Here is a 16,359-nt window from a genome sequence, read left to right on the forward strand (position 1 = left end):
CCCTTGTTGATTGGCATTTAGATTGTTGGCAGTAACTATAATAACTAGTACTAATGAAATATTCTTGTATATACATTTTTATACCCCTGATGGCTTTTTAAAAACTTATGCCCTTAACTTACAGTTTCTCAGCAGTGTGTGAAAGGTCCTGCGGAACCAAACCCTCACTAAGTCACCGAGGTGGGAGGACCGTGTCTGCAAGGGGTGTGGTCGGGCACCCCCCCAGAGGCTCTTTCCCCGTGAAGTCACTGCTGCTCTCTGCTTGCTTTTGTACTACTTCAAATGCACATAAAATTGTGACTATGATTTAAAAACTGAATGGCTGATTTGAGATTTTGGTTTTCCAGGTGATTTTCCTTATTCAGCATCTCTGTGTTCCCAAGCCAGAGGCCCTAACAGCTTCTGCCATTGTGGGAAGATTCTCTAACTGGGAAGAGTGAGGAATTCTGAAGCTCGGCTTGAAATCCCGTAGATGGTTTTCATGACCTGAAGCATGGAGCCGGTGGGAAGGATCTGGGCCTGGAGTTAGCATGGGTTTGAAGCCTGGTTCTAGCACAGCTCTTCAGTCTTGGACATCTTGGCCAACTTGAATCTGTCTCCTTCCCTAAGTTTAAAATATGAGTACTAATGTAGCGCCTTGCGGAATTTTCATGAAGATCGGAGAAGGTATTGTTTACAGTGTTTGGTAAATGATAGCTTTTGTAAGAATTGCCTCACAAAGCGATATGGCTCCCATGTTTGTGTCCGTAGGTTTTCTCGATGGACTTGGCAGATTCGGAGCAGATGTGCGCCATGCTGTTGGCCTAAGTTGGTCTCAATTTGGAATTATGTGGCTGGCGAGATTGAGGTCTGTGTGGAGATGGTATAGCATATCACCTCTTCAGCATGGGACTTGATTAAATAAAGTTCTGTCCAGCCAGTGATTGGAGTGGCCATTCACTCACCTTCTAGAGATTGAATACTTATTTGTCTAAGCACAGGGCTGTGGCCCTTGGCCTATACTAACTCATTTACCTTCAGAAATACCCTATGAGGTGGCTGCTAACATCTCTGCATTGAGGCTCTTTAGGCTCAGAGAGACCCCCTTCCGTCAGGTAGTTAGATATAACAAGTAAAAATCCAGGAAATTTTGCATGGGACGTACTTAACACTAAAAAATTGTTTGTAGTTTATCTGAAATCCAGACTTAACTGGGTGTCTGTTTTATCTAGCCACCCTACCCATAACTTCCCCAAGATCATGCAGTGAGTGGAGGACAAAGCTGGGACTTAGATTTTCCTCCATCTGACTTTGAAGCCCATGCCATAGTCGGTGATGTGTCTGTGAGAAATCAGAAGTAGAACTCAGGTGTGAAATGTAAGGAAATCATTGTTAGATGGGGTTTAAAATCCTTCTCTCACTGTCAGTTGACAAGCTGCACTCAGAGACAGTTTTCTCTTTCACCTGATTGGTGGAAGATAATTCCCTATTAGATCTAATGGTTAGAAATAGAGATAGCTAATGAGGGCTTATGAGATACCTATTATATATGCCAAGTACTAAGCTAGAACTACTCTGGAAAGAGCACAGTCTTTTCAAATAAGGAGTTCAGATAAGAGATTAAACATTCCAGAGCTGTGTGGTTCTTGTGGTGACCCAGTCAAAGGAAGCACCACTGACCCTGAAAGCCTGTTGACCTAGACTTGACATTATACATGAACTTCTGCTGCGAGAACTCTGGGGCATAACTCAGGGCAATGTGTGTCAATCACCCAGTGTCTCTGCTGACCCTAGAGTAGGTGTTTCAGTATTAGTCCTTCCAATGGGCTGCATAGAGAATTACTTGTTGCTGCTGAAGAATTGGATATTTAATAAGGTGTTGATATTTCTGGACTCTCAAAACCCATGAGTTTTCCTTGGTGGTCAGACACGCTCAGGGTACATGCCTGCTTTCTAAAGGCTCGCCCGCCTGCTTGTGGGCACTGCCCATTGCTGTGGTGTTGGGCTTGGGCTTCATGTTCGAGCCATAGGTCAGCTTTCCAGGGAGGAGCCTGGGGAGCTTTGAGGGCTAGAAGGCAAGAAGCATGAAGAACCTACTGGGAGAAGACTCGCTGTGGATGAGGAGGGGAAGAGCTGTCTGTTCCCTTCCTCTTTCCTCACTCTCCCAAGACTGTTGTGTGGCACCTCTGGAAGAAAAGGGAAGAAGTTTGCCTTTCTTGGACTGAGTGAGAAATTGACCTAAAGCTGCCTTTTGCTTTTCAGATAACTTTGGTTCTGGCAGATCAGAGGAACGAGAAACCCATCATTTGACACCAATTTTGTGTCTTGGGGACACTAGTGTCTTTTTATAGAAGATTATCTGGGAGTATTAATCATTTGAATTATTTAACAGAAGTGGGTATTTCTGATACCTCAAATTTGGGGGTACCATTCTACATTTAAAGTACTGTTTCATTTAAACAGTGAACTCCACTGCATTTCTAGGTTGATGTAAAGGATTTCAAGACTAATAACCATAGTATGACAATGATAATGCAAAATAACTGATTCTAAGCACTTTATGCATATTAAATTCTTACAATAACACTTGAAGGAGGAACTATTATTATGCCTGTTGTACAAATAAGGAAACCAAGGATCAGACCATTTAAGTAACTTGTCCCAGTTCACACAGATGGTTGGTGGAAGAGTCAGAATTTAAACCCAGGTAGATGGGCTCCTAAACTCTTAACTGTTTTGTTGTATATTTGTGCTTGTGTGTGTATATATATATATATATATATACACACACACACACACACACACACACACACACACACTCACAGTCTTGTGAGAAGGATATCCTAATTATGCATACTCACACACACATCTGTGACATTCAGATTTCTCAGAGGATTTAAGAGTAAACAGTAGGGTCTGCAGATGAGATGAGGGCCATGGCAATTGGGAAACAGGTGAACAGGAAGTGGGGTAGAGCATGATACCTCAGGGGAGAGGGATGGGTTAGTGATCTGGGCTGGGTGTAGATGGGAGCGGAGTAGAGGGGTTGATGGTGACATTTATGGGATAGGCAGTGCTGGGATTGTCAGGGGTTCAGTGGAAGCAGGGAGAAGAAAATGGCAAGAGGCATTCGTATTAGAGAATTCTGGGAGTAAGGGAGTTAATGCTCAGGGTGGAGACACCTAGTTACAAGTCTGAAATGCAAGACTACAGTAAATTGCTTGTGAAAGACATGCCCTGCCTTTTAGTCTGTCTTCCTGTCTCTGTAAAGAAGTTGATAAAACATGCAAATAAACGCTTATGCATATTTTAGGGAAAACTGGACTTTAATAATATGCTGGTTCATTCACTAAAACTGGCTTTTTCAGACCCATTCTCGCTACCTAACTTGCCCACAGGGATGTGATTTTTACCTGAGAAGTAGCCATCACTGCTCAAGTATTTAGAAACTCTCCCCGCTTTCATTCTAAGTTGGAAACCTTCCAGTCTCTTCTATAATCATGGATGTGTTTGTGTGTGGAATAAGGACAGACATCAAGGAAAAGCTTCAACACTGTCAGTAATCTGTGCTTACCTGGACTGGCAGGAAAGTAGTGTGCTGTGGAGAAGAGCACAGATAGCTTCCTTTTTAATGGATTGCTTTTGCCTCCAGGGGAGTGATCTTTGCTTCCGAGAGTGTGCGTGTCTGTGTGTGTGCTTCTGTGTTTTTCTGTGTGTGTGTGTGTGTGTGTGTGTGCATGTTCATTTTCTGCATTCAGCCTGCGTCACTACCCTGGTAATCTGTGTTTCTCAATGGCCCCTTGTAGGTGAGGAGGGTTTTTCTTTGAAGGCTAAAGAGCTCCACTTCCCAGACATAAAATGTGCACAATGCCTTGAGGGTTTTAAGCCCTGCGCTAAGCATGCAAGTCTCATACCCAAACTAGCCACAGCGCCTGCATTCCCACAATAGCGGCAGCCCTGAGCAGATGCTTCCAGTGCTCTTATCTGGCTGTGCTTTTCACTTTGGGACAAAGTTCTGTAATCATATCTCCTGGATTTATTTTCTCCACACCGTAAAGCCTGAATTGTGAAGATCGCATCATGCCATAAAGGGCAGCAGGAGCCAAGTTCTTGGGGCTGCTGAGGATTTCTTTGCCTTTTTTTTTTTCCCCCCCTCTTCTCCTTTCTGGAGATGTGTATCAGAAAAAGGCTTTGCCTTTAGAGAGGAATTTGACTGCTCTTGCCAATAATGTGTAACAGTATTAAATTTAATGGCAGACCTTGAAGTGTATAAAAACTTAAGTCCAGAAAAAGGTAAGAGTCATACTACTAATTTTAAGGTAAGTGGAATGGTCCTAGTGAAAGATGGGATACAGCTGTGATTTTATTTTATGTTTAGTTAAGTTTAAATATTTATTTGAACTCTTGACAGCCTATTTGAGATAGTCTATTTCAGTCTGAGATAAAAAGGTAAAGTATTTTTGATGAGGCGAAGTGGTTTTTTGTGTTTTTTGTGTTTTTTTTTTTTGCTTGTTTTTTTTTTTTCCCCTGGCAAATGTAGACTTCTATAACAGTAAAATTTTCAGGCTGATGAAGAGGAAGCTCATTGTAATGAAGTGGTCAGTGGCAAAACCACTGTATTCTTAGGTTGCAAGTCAGGGATGTAGATATGCTTAAAAATTGTATGTGTCTGACACCTAGGAACAGTGAGCTTTGATGTAAACATTCAAGTCTTACTCAGTTTGAGTTAGGAGTAAAGCTGTATTTTAACTTTCTACAATAATCTGTACAGAATGTATTTGTATCAGTTAGAAAGAGTCATGTACAGTGAAAATAATTAGCTTTATAAAATGACACGGTATAAGTATTCAGCATAGATAAAATGGAGGCAGAATCCATGTATCATGTTCTTAGAATCTGTCAGCTCCTGTAGCATGAGAGAAACATTTGAAAGTAAGAGCGAGGAGATCAGAATTTAAATTATATGGAGATTGCTCTTGAATTATAAGAAATACTCCTGCCTGGTCAGACAGAATAAATGACATGTCAAGAAATGTCTTCCAAACTTGTCTTCCAACTGAAATTCATCTGTCATTTCAGGTTATTCATGTGCGTCTACTCAGATGTAACTTTATCATGTCAGTGCTCCTTGTGAGAGCCTGTCTGGAGACTGTTGCTAGTTTATGGTATCAACTTCAATGTGTCATGTTCACGGTTCCAGCCTTGATGCCTGCTTTTTATTCAAAATATGAATTAGACCATGGATGAGATTTCCAGAGCACAGCTGAGTTTTCTAAGCCTGGGAAGGACCTTTTACATAGAAATAGGGTAGGATTTGGGAATTTGGATAACTCAATATGCAGTTTGTCAGAAGGATTTTCCATTTAGAGTTTTATCTTAATATGTTTGGAAACTCTCCTGTATGCTGAATGCAGGAGTAAGTTGAAATGCATAGCATACTATGAGGACTGTCTGGCTTTGCACGTCACAGAAATAAGGATGGAAAGGACTTCCATTACTTTTACCATAAAAGTAATCTCTAAGATTGAATTAAAGTGAAACATTATGGCAATTTGAGTGAATTTTTCTAGTCATCTAAGCTTGTAAAATGGATGAATGTGAGGTGTCTTGTTTCAGGGATGATGTTTTCACGTACAGATAGTCTTATCTGTTGACCTAGAACCTTGGTACCATCTGCTACTAATTTTCCCCTTGGCTTAGTATAACCTACATGACGGCAGTGTGCACACTGTGTATTGAATGTCCTATGCTGATGTCAGTGTAGGAATGAGTCCTAGATTTCTAGAGCAGAATGAAACCATAGCCACCTTACTCTTTTAAGGAGAAAAAATAGGCTACACATTTTTTTCTCTGAGACATGAAATAGATTTTTGGCTGAAATTGAGCTCTCCAGTTCCCAGATCATGATGGCTGGACCTACTCTATTTAATCATATACATTTTTGCTTTTAGGAGATGCTGAGCATTTTAGATACTTGTGATTTCTGTCTTTATGTCATTTGAATTCTTAGTATAAGGGAGGGGAAAATCGAGAGTTTCTCATGAAATCCATAACTGTTAATAAATAATTGGTACAAAGATATGTTGAATGCTTTATATACCAAGTGCTAGTGGGGGACATGAAAAGTGAATAAAAGTATTAACCTTTTTTTCAGTAATTCATAGTATAGTACAAGGACATGCTTCTATCATGTAATTATGGTAGCACCGTAATAGAGGAACATTCCAGTGGTAGCTTGAGTGTGGAGAAGTAAGCAAGGGATTTCTGGAGGTAATATTTGAGCTAAGCCTTGAGGAATAAGAAGGATTATATCTTGTAGATAAACAAGGATTGAAGATGAAGAAGTAGGCAAGGGCAGAGTGTCATAATAAAGACCTCATAATCCAGGCTAAGAAATTTGAACGTTATCTCTCCCTGCCCCCTCCCCTCACCCCACCTAAAGGAGAAGGTTTTAAGCTGGGGAGAGATTAATGTGATTTGAATTTCAGAAGGATCTCTGACAACAGTTCAGAGACTGGGGGTGGAGAGATGAGACTAGTGCAAGGGAGACCAGAAGGCTTTTGCAATAAATAGGGGAGGGTACCGTGGTCTCAACTTTCTGAGCTTAGACCTTTCATGAGAAAATACTGGACTCTGAAGTTGACATTGGTGTCCTTTGCCCCAGTCAAACCTGCCCTTTGATTGCTTTTTCCTCTGTACGCACATTTTGTCCAATTACTGTCTTGCAGTTGGAATATATTAGCCACAAGTAGGTAATTACCTGATGTGAAATATAATATTTCTGCTCTAAGTTTACAAACTCTTTTTATTAGACAGGATTTTGCCTGACTATGAGTAGCTCTGTTTTTCTTTCTAAAAAAATTTTATTTATTTATTTGAGAGAGCGAGAGAGAACACAGAAGTGAGAGAGGAAGGAGGCTTCCCACCAAGCATGGAGCCAGATGTGGGGCTTGATTCTAGGAACTTGGGATCATGACCTGAGCTGAAGGCAGACACTTAACTGAATGAGCCACCCAGGTGGCCCTCTTTTTTGCTTCTACAGAGAACGAGAAATGTTTTCCCTAAGAAGCTCAGAGCACTCCAGCTGAACCTCTTTTAGGTTATAAGACATTGATTTGAATGTTGTCATGCTGCTTGTGTCATCAGTCCAAATATAACAGTAGGGAGGTCAGTGGCCATATCTTGGTATTTAATTTTGTTCAAAATTACTATTTCCCTATTTAATGAAGAAGGTGAAGCTCATGATACTGTGTACTTTCTTTCATAGATCAATTAGTCTAGTTCTGAACTACCTAGTAGAGTGAGTTCTTTATCATTGTTCTTATTTGGCTTTTCTTTTTCTTTTCTTCTCCTTTTTTTTTTTTCTTTTTATATATTTTCTGTTCTAGATAAATTTTAGAAATAGACTGGATAGTCTCCAAAGTAATTCTGTTTTTTTTTTTTTTTTTTTTTTTTTATTGGAATTGCACTCATTATGGAATAATTGAGGTGAATCACTAACTTTAAGATACTGCCTTTTAGGAACATAGTAGGACTCACTAAATTTTAAGTCTTTTTGATTGTCAGTAAAGATTTCGAGTTTTTTTTTTTTTTCAAAGATTTATTTGAGAGGGAGAGAGAGAGTGTGAGAGCATGAGTGAGGGGGAAGGGTGGAGGGAGAAGGAGAGAATCTTGAGCAGATTCCCTGCTGAGCATGGAGCCTGACTTGGGACTCCACTCACGGCTCGCACCCAGGACCCTGAAGTCACGATCTGAACTGAAACCAAGAGTCGGACTCTTAATCGGCTGAGCTACCCAGGTGCCCCTAGAGTTATTTTTCTTGAGGTAAGTTGTCTACATTTCTTGTCAGGTTAATACTTGTGGTGGTTTTAGTTGGTATTATGAATAGATTTTTGTCAGTTGCATTCTCTCTTTCCTTTCTTTCTTTCTTCCTTCCTTTTTTACAGGGAAAATAACTTTATTTTCTTTGGGGGTATGGGTAGATGTCTAGTCTCAGAATTTCTAGAATTGCTTCTTTGCACCAGTGGGCTTCATGACCTTGAGCATGTTGAAACATCACAGTTTTGCTCAAGGGCCAGCACTTGCACACTGACAACGTTACCAATCTGGACATCCTTGAAGCAGTGGGATAGGCTCACAGACATGTTCTTGTGGTGTTTCTTGAAAGGGTTGTACTTTTGGATGTAGTGGAGGTAGTCTTGGTGGATGACAGTGGTCTTCTTCATCTTCATGTTGGTCACCACACCAGACAATATCTACCCTTGGACAGAGACATTACAAATAAAGGGGCACTTCTTGTCAATATACATGCTCTCTGTGGCCTCCTTGGGAATCTTGAAGCCCAGACTGATATTATTGTATCCCAGGAGCTTCTCCTTGCCAGTTTCTCCAGTTAGGACCCTCTTTTTTAGAAAGATGGTCAGCTGCTTTTGGTAGACACGCTCAGTCTGAATGTATGCCATTTTAAACACAGTAGTATAAAAGAACTAGTACAAGAAGTATGTTTTCTTCTTTTAACCCTCTCTACCTCTTTCCTAAATAAATGACTTCTAACTCTTTTTACTAGCCTTTTTTGTAGGGTTTCAGTTTTACTTTCATATCTCTAAATTATGTATTTATACTACTCTGTTAATTTTTCAGTTTTTTCTTTTTTTTTTTTTTAAGATTTTATTTATTTATTTGACAGACAGAGATCACAAGTAGGCAGAGAGGCAGGCAGAGAGAGAGAGAGAGAGAGAGAGAGAAGCAGGCTTCCTGCGGAGCAGAGAGCCCGATGCGGGGCTCGATCCCAGGACCCTGAGATCATGACCCGAGCCGAAGGCAGCAGCCCAAACCACTGAGCCACCCAGGCGCCCCAATTTTTCAGTTTTTGATATCATCTGTTGATTTCCTTCTATGGTAGATGAGGAATTAGCTCACTAGTAAAATCCCCACATCTCTTTCAGTTACTTTGTTAGTTGGCTATCTATGTAACTTTAACAATTTCACTTAAACTTTTTTCCTCTGCTCTGCCAAATAGAAATACTCTACCTAGTGACCATAGTACTCCCTTAACCCATCCTTTCTCTCACTTGTCCCTCCTTACTTCTCTCATATATAAACATTCTTTCATTCCTTTTCAGTATTCATTATTACTCCTTCCATGTTTCAATCACAGGTTGATTTTATTTATCTTACTTTTTTTTTTTCCCAAGATTTTATTTATTTGAGAGATGAGAGAGACAGCACGAGATGGGAGAGGGTCAGAGGGAGAAGCAGACTCCCTGCTGAGCAGGGAGCCTGATGTTGGACTTGATCCTGGGACTCCAGGATCAAGACCTGAGCCGAAGACAGTCAGCTTAACCAACTGAGCCACTGAGGTGCCCCCGAACATAGGTTGATTTCTTTTTTTAAATATTTATTTATTTATTTATTTATTTGACACACAGAGAAAGAAATCACAGGTAGGCAGAGGTGGGGGGAAAGCTGAGCAGGGACCCGGATGCGGGACTTGATCCCAGAATGCTGAGATCATGACCTGAGCCGAAGGCAGAGGCTTAACCCACTGAGCCACCCAGGTCCCCTCATAGGTTGATTTTAAAAGTTTACTATCAATAAGCAAAGTTTACATACTATGACTGCATGAAGTTATGTGACTGTGGCTACATAAATATTCACCAGAGCAAGTAATCACCTAATTTAATTTTTAATTGCTTAATTTTAGTTAAGGATACCGCTTCAGAACATGGTATCTGAGGAAAAGGGTAGATTCTGGAGATTTCTATACCAGATGATGACATCAAGCTTATTAGAAACAAATCGAGTATCTAAAAGTCATTTTGACAACTAACAATCTTTATCATAACTCAGGGAGATGAATAAAGTTGTTTCTCCACTTTGGGGGTGACAAATCTGAGGTTCAGAGAGAAAAATAACTTGTCATAGTGTAATTTTGTAATTGGTAGAGCTGACATCTGAGTACTGTTGGCTGACTTTGGAGCCTGAACTTGCAGTCATGTTCTCTCTTAGTGATGCTGTTACTTTCTTGGAGTTGGTAAGATACAGAGGCAAGAAACAATTGAGTGCCTTCTCTGTTTAAAAAAAAAAAAAATTTACCATCTTTATGGTTTAATTTCTTCTCTCTGCATGTGGTGTTCCCTGGAATAAATGGGCCTGCAGCTGTGTGAGTACTTTCTGATTAAGAGAAGGAAGAGCTGTGAGGTAGTTGACATAGGGCTTGGCATAGGGAAGCAGGGGCATAAGAATGGTTATAGGGTGGGACCAGATCTTGCAGGTTTTTAATATCCCCCTGAGGAGTCTGGGCTGCATCTAATGAAGAAGGAAAGAAAACGACTACTATGGAACTTTGGAGTTGATGGGTGATATAAAAGTAGTAGTTGAGGAAAAAAGAGTGGTATTTTAAGAAAAACGTGGTATTTTTTTGGGAAAAAAAGAAGTACCATGAAGGACCAATGAAGGATCCTGCAATCTACCTGAGAAATTGGTTCAAGCATATCAAGGCCATGAACCCTATTATGGAGGTTTTCAGGAACAATCCATTACTATCTTTAATTACTTGTCAACAAAACAGAAGTTATCATGAGTGACTTAGAGTTACTTTGGCTGTCTCTTTGAAGAAAGGTAAATGATTATTTCTATTGATCTGTTTATTATTTATTTTTAAAGATATTATTTATTTATTTGACAGAGAGAGACCGCGAGAGAGGGAACACAAACAAGGCATGTTGGAGAGGGAGAAGCAGGCTTCCCGCTGAGCAGAGAGCCCGATGCAGGTTTCGATCCCAGGACCCTGGATCATGACCTGAGCCCAAGGCATATGCTTAATGACTGAGCCACCCCGTACCTCACTATTGATCTGTTTAGAGAGTAGGTTATGATTGTAGATGTATGCAGTATAAGGTTTTCATCTAATTACTGCTTCTTAAAATCAGTGTCCATATTGTCTGTTTTTCCAGGTAGGGTGTGAGAAGATAAACCTTGAAAGAATATATAGGCAGGGGTCTGAGGCGCCCCTCCCCCCAAGAACAGCTGTAAAATCAGAAGAGAAGGGACAAAATAAAAGACATCTTTAAAAGACCGTTGATTTACTCTCTTATAATTTCTCCTTGCACATTTTCCCGTCTCATGTCTTTGTTCATTTATCATCATTTGCCCATTCTTTTTTCCTTAAGTGTCCAAAATTATATCTAATGACTGTTTTTAAAAAGACCAAGCAATACTGACTCATATTAAGTAACTAAGTAAAATTCTCCCTCGCCTTTCCCACTCCTTAGATTTCACCGTAGTTGACACTTTCTTTGGCATGTGGACTTGGCGTCCTTCTAGGAGTGTGTGTGTACATGTGTGTACGCAAATGCGGAAAGGGACCGCGCCACTAGTGCAGGTTTCACAGGGAATTACACTTGTGGGTGAGGAAGAAGGACAATGGAAAAAGCAGATTGTGTGGGCTAAGTCACAATCTACCTTCCTGTTGCTACTTGTTCAGCCCTTGTTGGAAGATGAGACAGGACTTCAGCTTGGACCTAGTAACTAAATGCCTCTTCTATTGTTAGCATCCTCTTGGTGGTAAGGTTAATTTCAGTCATTTTGTGCTTTCCTTATTTTCTGATTTTTGCATTTTTTAAATTTACTCACTTCTTTTCTCATGTTCTTATTGGTGTTTTGAAAAATGAAAAGGCCAAGAAATCCACTTAGAAAATGAGAGAAGGCAGGCATGGGGAGCATAATAAATAGGGATATACAAATTTTGGTGGGCGCGTGGGGAGGAAGAGGGACCATGTCTCCAGTTTCTTCTTTATCATTTTAATTTTAATCTTATGTAAAGAATTTGACCAGTCCCCTTCTCCCATTCTGATGCATAGTCATTCTGAACTTTATTTCATAGTCTCTCACTATTTACTTACTTTTTCCTATCTCAAATGTGTGCCTTTTGGCGCACTGGGTGGCTCAGTTGGTTACGAGACTGCCTTTGGCTCAGGCCATGATCTCGGGGTCCTGGGATCAAGTCCTGCATCAGGCTCCCTGCTCAGTGGGGAGGCTGCTTTTCCTCCTTCCACTTCCCCTGCTTGTGCTCGCTCTCTCTCTCTCTCTCTGTCAAATAAATAAATAACATGTTTTTTTTTTTTTTAAAAAAAACCCAAAATATAAAAAAACAAATGTACGCTTTTTTCCTGAAAAAGTGATGAATGCAAGCAAGATACACACAAGGGGACAGAAGAACAAAAGGAACGGAGAAAGGAGCTGTTCCATTCTCCCTACATTTGAGTTTCTTACTTTTCCGGCTCTGCACACTCACACTCACGCTTCTGTTGGTTGTGATCGTTCCTCCTCAAAGTCTTCCTTTTTCTTTCCAGATGCCCTTGCCCTAGTTTTCTCATTTCCTTTCTCTTTTCACAGAAATAAGGTTTAGGCTCAATTTGGTTTATAAGGCCACATGCGAGTCCATGAAGGTAAGAACCCATGGTTGGCTATTGCCCTGGCTCTGATGTGTATCAGCTGTAAGATGCATCAGCAGTTCCCTGCTCTTCTCTTTGGTCTAGGGGGTCTTCTTAAGATGCCTTTCATGATTTTTCTTGTTCTAAGTTCAGAGAAGTGTCGTTAAGAACAAACACAAAGCAATACAAATATTGGCAAAAGGCCTGCAGAGAACCAGAGAGCAACAAAGTGATGAAGTTCTGAAGTTGTCAGTAGTCAGTGCAAATAGTGTCTGCAGGCCTGGCTAATGTTCTCTTTCTATTCCCAGGTGGTGATCACCCTTATTTGTTTGTTTGTTTGTTTTAAAGATTTTATTTATTTATTTAACAGTGAGAGAGAGAGAGAGAGAGAGGGAGCTCACAAGTAGGCAGAGAGGCAGGCAGAGAGAGATGGGGAAGCAGGCTCCCTGCTGAGCAGAGAGCCCGAGACCTTGAGATCATGACCTGAGCCAAAGGAAGAGGCTTTAACCCACTGAGCCACCCAGGTGCCCCTATCTCCCTTATTTGAAGAGAGAGAGTACAGTTTTGATCACTGCAGTTAAAGAAGGTAGTGGAGGAAAGCAAATAGTAACAGAATGGAAAATGGATTCTTTCTTTAGGAACAGGTTAGGTTTAAGAGGCTGGACATAACATTTCTTGATCGGACCATCCACTTTTATAAATCTGTGGCTTCTAACTATTGGTTTTTTGTTTTTCGTTTTTTTAAAATTTCTTCTTTTGAGGTATATGTGTATTGGGGGGAGGGGGGTTTCCATACCATTGCTTTTTTGTGCTTCTTCTTTATCCTGTATTCATGTATTATTGTCTTCCTGATATGATTCAAAGTTTACACTTCTTTGTTCAATTTCCTTAATTTCTCATTCAAGTTTACACTTCTTTGTTCAATTTCCTTAATTTCTCATTCATTCAATACTTAAGTTTATTTTCTTGTTTTTTATTCATATTGCTGGAATCTTTTCCCATTCTCACAGCAACCTGTTCTCTTTTTTCTTTTCTTTTCTTTTTTTAAATATTTTTAAAGATTTTATTTATTCCCTTGACAGGCGGAGATCACAATTAGGCAGGGAAGCAGGCAGAGAGAGAGGAGGAAGCAGGCTCCCTGCTGAGCAGAGAGCCCGATGCGGGGCTCGATCCCAGGACCCTGGTATCATGACCTGAGCCAAAGCCAGTGGCTTAACCCACTAAGCCACCCAGGTGCCCCTGTTCTCTTTTTTCTTAATCGTTTGTTTGTTTCTTTGTATCCCCAACGAGAAGAGAAGGACGCTAGTGTCAGGGAGAGCCCCAGAAGTACTAATCTAGGACTTTTTTCAGTGCTGTGGTATAGTGCGGGGCAGGAGGACAACTATAGGATTTGAAGTAAAATAGCAGCAGGAAACAAAAGTTCTAATAACAGCTTAGCTCTTTAGATAATCACCTGGGTCAATTTCTCTGGTACTCATTTTCCTCATTTAAAAAATACGGATTCTGTGCCTTTCAAAGAATTGTGAAGATTAATGAGATGAAGTGTGGGACAAGTCTTGTCCAGTGGTTGGTACATATGCCCACTTATTTTAGTATCTGTGTTACATACACACACATTCACACCCACGCACACACACCCCTTTCTTTATCTCAGGATTGACAACCAGTATCAATTTTCTGTTTGTATTTTTCCTCTAACCCATTTGCCTAGCATAACCAAAACCAAAGTCAAGCATACAACAAAGGTCTGAAAGAAAAACTTAAGGAAGTAACAAGTTAACATTTAAGTCCTTCATTGATTTTAATAAGCAAGACTAGAGTACATAAATGTGGAAACACATTTCCCACTCAATTCTGATAATCACAGCTTACCCACAATCCATATCCCTTGAGAATTAATATCTGATCATTTGTTCTAACTTCTTTCATGCTGGTTTTCAAATCCAAAATTTGCTTGACCTCTAGTCACTTAGACTGTTGCATAAATTAAGCACACTGTCTCCTTACTAAATATAACTACTCAATGTTGTGGATTAGGATTTTCCACAGGCCAGAGAGGATGTTTTAAAAAATATGAAGAAGAGGACCAAAAAATTTTTAATTGTGTTTTCAAAAATTAAAAGAATGAAATACTGTTATACGTGTGTGTGTGTGTGTTTTACCTTACCTGACAGGTAAAGGGTTAAAAAAAAACAACAACCAAAAAACCCCCAGATGATATCTAGTGTTGGGGTGTGTGAAAATGAGCACTTTTCTATACCGCCAGTGGGAATTTGAGTTAATATTTCTGGATGGCAGTTTGATAGTAGGCAGACCCTTCAGCTCAGTGACTTTACTTCCAGGAACTATGCCTATAGAAGTACTTGCACATTTGCACAAAGACATGGTGATAGGAATGTTTATGGCAGTGTTTTGTTTTGTTTTTTTTTTTTGTAATGGCGGGAAAAGTTGAACAACCTAAATGTATACTAGTAGACAGTTTTTTTCTTAATGCCTAAATGTGTGCATACGAAAAGGTAAAGTAAGCTCAGAAGTTTATGCCTCAAACTAGTAATACCAGTTATCTTTGACTACAGGATTATGTGTAATTTTCATCTTTATAATTCTTTGCACATTTGTAATTAGCATATACTCCACTGAGAAAAGATCAAGATCAAATCTACTTTAAAAAATCTGATTCTAAAAAAAAAAATCTGGTTCTATATTGAAAACATAGAACAGTCTTTTGCTGGCTCCCAGCTGTGCTCTGGTTAGGCCAGTGGTATTCCGAGACCCGTGAGGTGGTCTTAACTGCTTTCAGCCTCTTCCTCCTGTTGGGTGTGCTAAGAGCAGGTCTCTTGCTCTTTCCAAGTCCCTTTTCCTCAGCGTTGCCCTTTCCCAGTCTTCGTCTTTGCGCCTCTCCTTCCACTGCTTAGGTCGCAAACTTAGCATCAAACCATTTAGAACAGTTTGTTCTTTCTTAAAGGCATCCTTTGTGTTTCTTGATAGATCCCTTGTCAGAAATAGGATCTCTTCCACCTCATAAGCCTGGTGAACTGTATTTCTAATACCTCTGCTGCATTAGTTGAGGCATACTAGCCATTGTAAAATGATTAAGCTCTGTATCTTTAGGTCTTAATATACATCTCATGCTGCTTTCACAGGTGTTCCTGGATGAGTGGCTCTCTTCCAGGTGGTGATTCAGGGGCTCAGGCTCCTTCTGTCTTGTGGTTCTGCTCTTGTCAACGTATGACTCATAAGGTTGCCCACCGATGTCTCTTCTCCAGCCAACCAAAAGGGGAAAAGAAAATAGAGAATCACTTTTAATGCACAAGGCCTAAATTCTGCTGGCCAGAACCTAAGCACGTGGCCAGACCTAACTGCAAAGGAGACTGGAAAGTGTAGTCTTTGTGTTCCCTGGAGGAAGAGGAAATAAGTTTTGGTGAACACATAGTAATTGGTGCCTTAATAGGCAGAAGCTCAACTCCTAGTTCCATGCCTAGCTGTATAATGTCTTTAAATTCTTGAATTTATTTGAGGATTAGTTTTCTTATTCATAAAGGAAGTATATTAAGACCCATCCACTACAAAGTGTTGGTATGAAGGTTACATTTTGAGTCATCCTTCATGAAATAGCTTCATAAACTTGGAGATGTTACGCAGATACAAGGAGGACACATTCATGAACACAGATCTCACTATTGGGCTTTAAAAAAAAAAAAATGTACCTGACCTGTAGATTAGACGAGGAACTGGTAAACTACAACCTGTGGTCCAAACCTGGCCAGCTGCCTATTTTTGTAAATAAAGCTTTATTAGAACACAGCCATGTTGCATAGTTTATGTGTTTTCTGAGACTGCTTTTGCATTACATGCAGAGTTGAATGAGTGCCAGAGAGAATGTATGGCCCACAAACACTACAGTGTTTACCATTGGGCTCTTTACAATAGAAGTTTGCCAACCTTT

The 16,359-nt window shown here is 40.1% G+C and overlaps 1 protein-coding gene and 1 pseudogene across 6 annotated transcripts in view; one reads left to right on the forward strand and one right to left on the reverse strand.

Moving 5' to 3' along the window:
* PLCH1 (phospholipase C eta 1) overlaps positions 1–16,359 on the forward strand; it is a 221,466-nt gene that overhangs the window by 57,303 nt on the left and 147,804 nt on the right. The window contains exon 1 of one of the 6 annotated variants that reach the window (XM_059163691.1): positions 3,894–4,272. The exons of the other annotated variants lie outside the window; for them this stretch is intronic. Within the exon in view, the coding sequence (XP_059019674.1) occupies positions 4,230–4,272 (43 nt within the window). The 5' untranslated portion in view covers positions 3,894–4,229. Of the gene's footprint in view, positions 1–3,893; positions 4,273–16,359 lie in introns of those variants that run through there. 6 annotated transcript variants of the gene reach the window in all.
* On the reverse strand, positions 7,972–8,441 carry LOC131824960 (small ribosomal subunit protein uS17-like; annotated as a pseudogene).

This window comes from Mustela lutreola, chromosome 2 (genome assembly GCF_030435805.1).
Source record: "Mustela lutreola isolate mMusLut2 chromosome 2, mMusLut2.pri, whole genome shotgun sequence".
NCBI lineage: Eukaryota > Metazoa > Chordata > Mammalia > Carnivora > Mustelidae > Mustela > Mustela lutreola.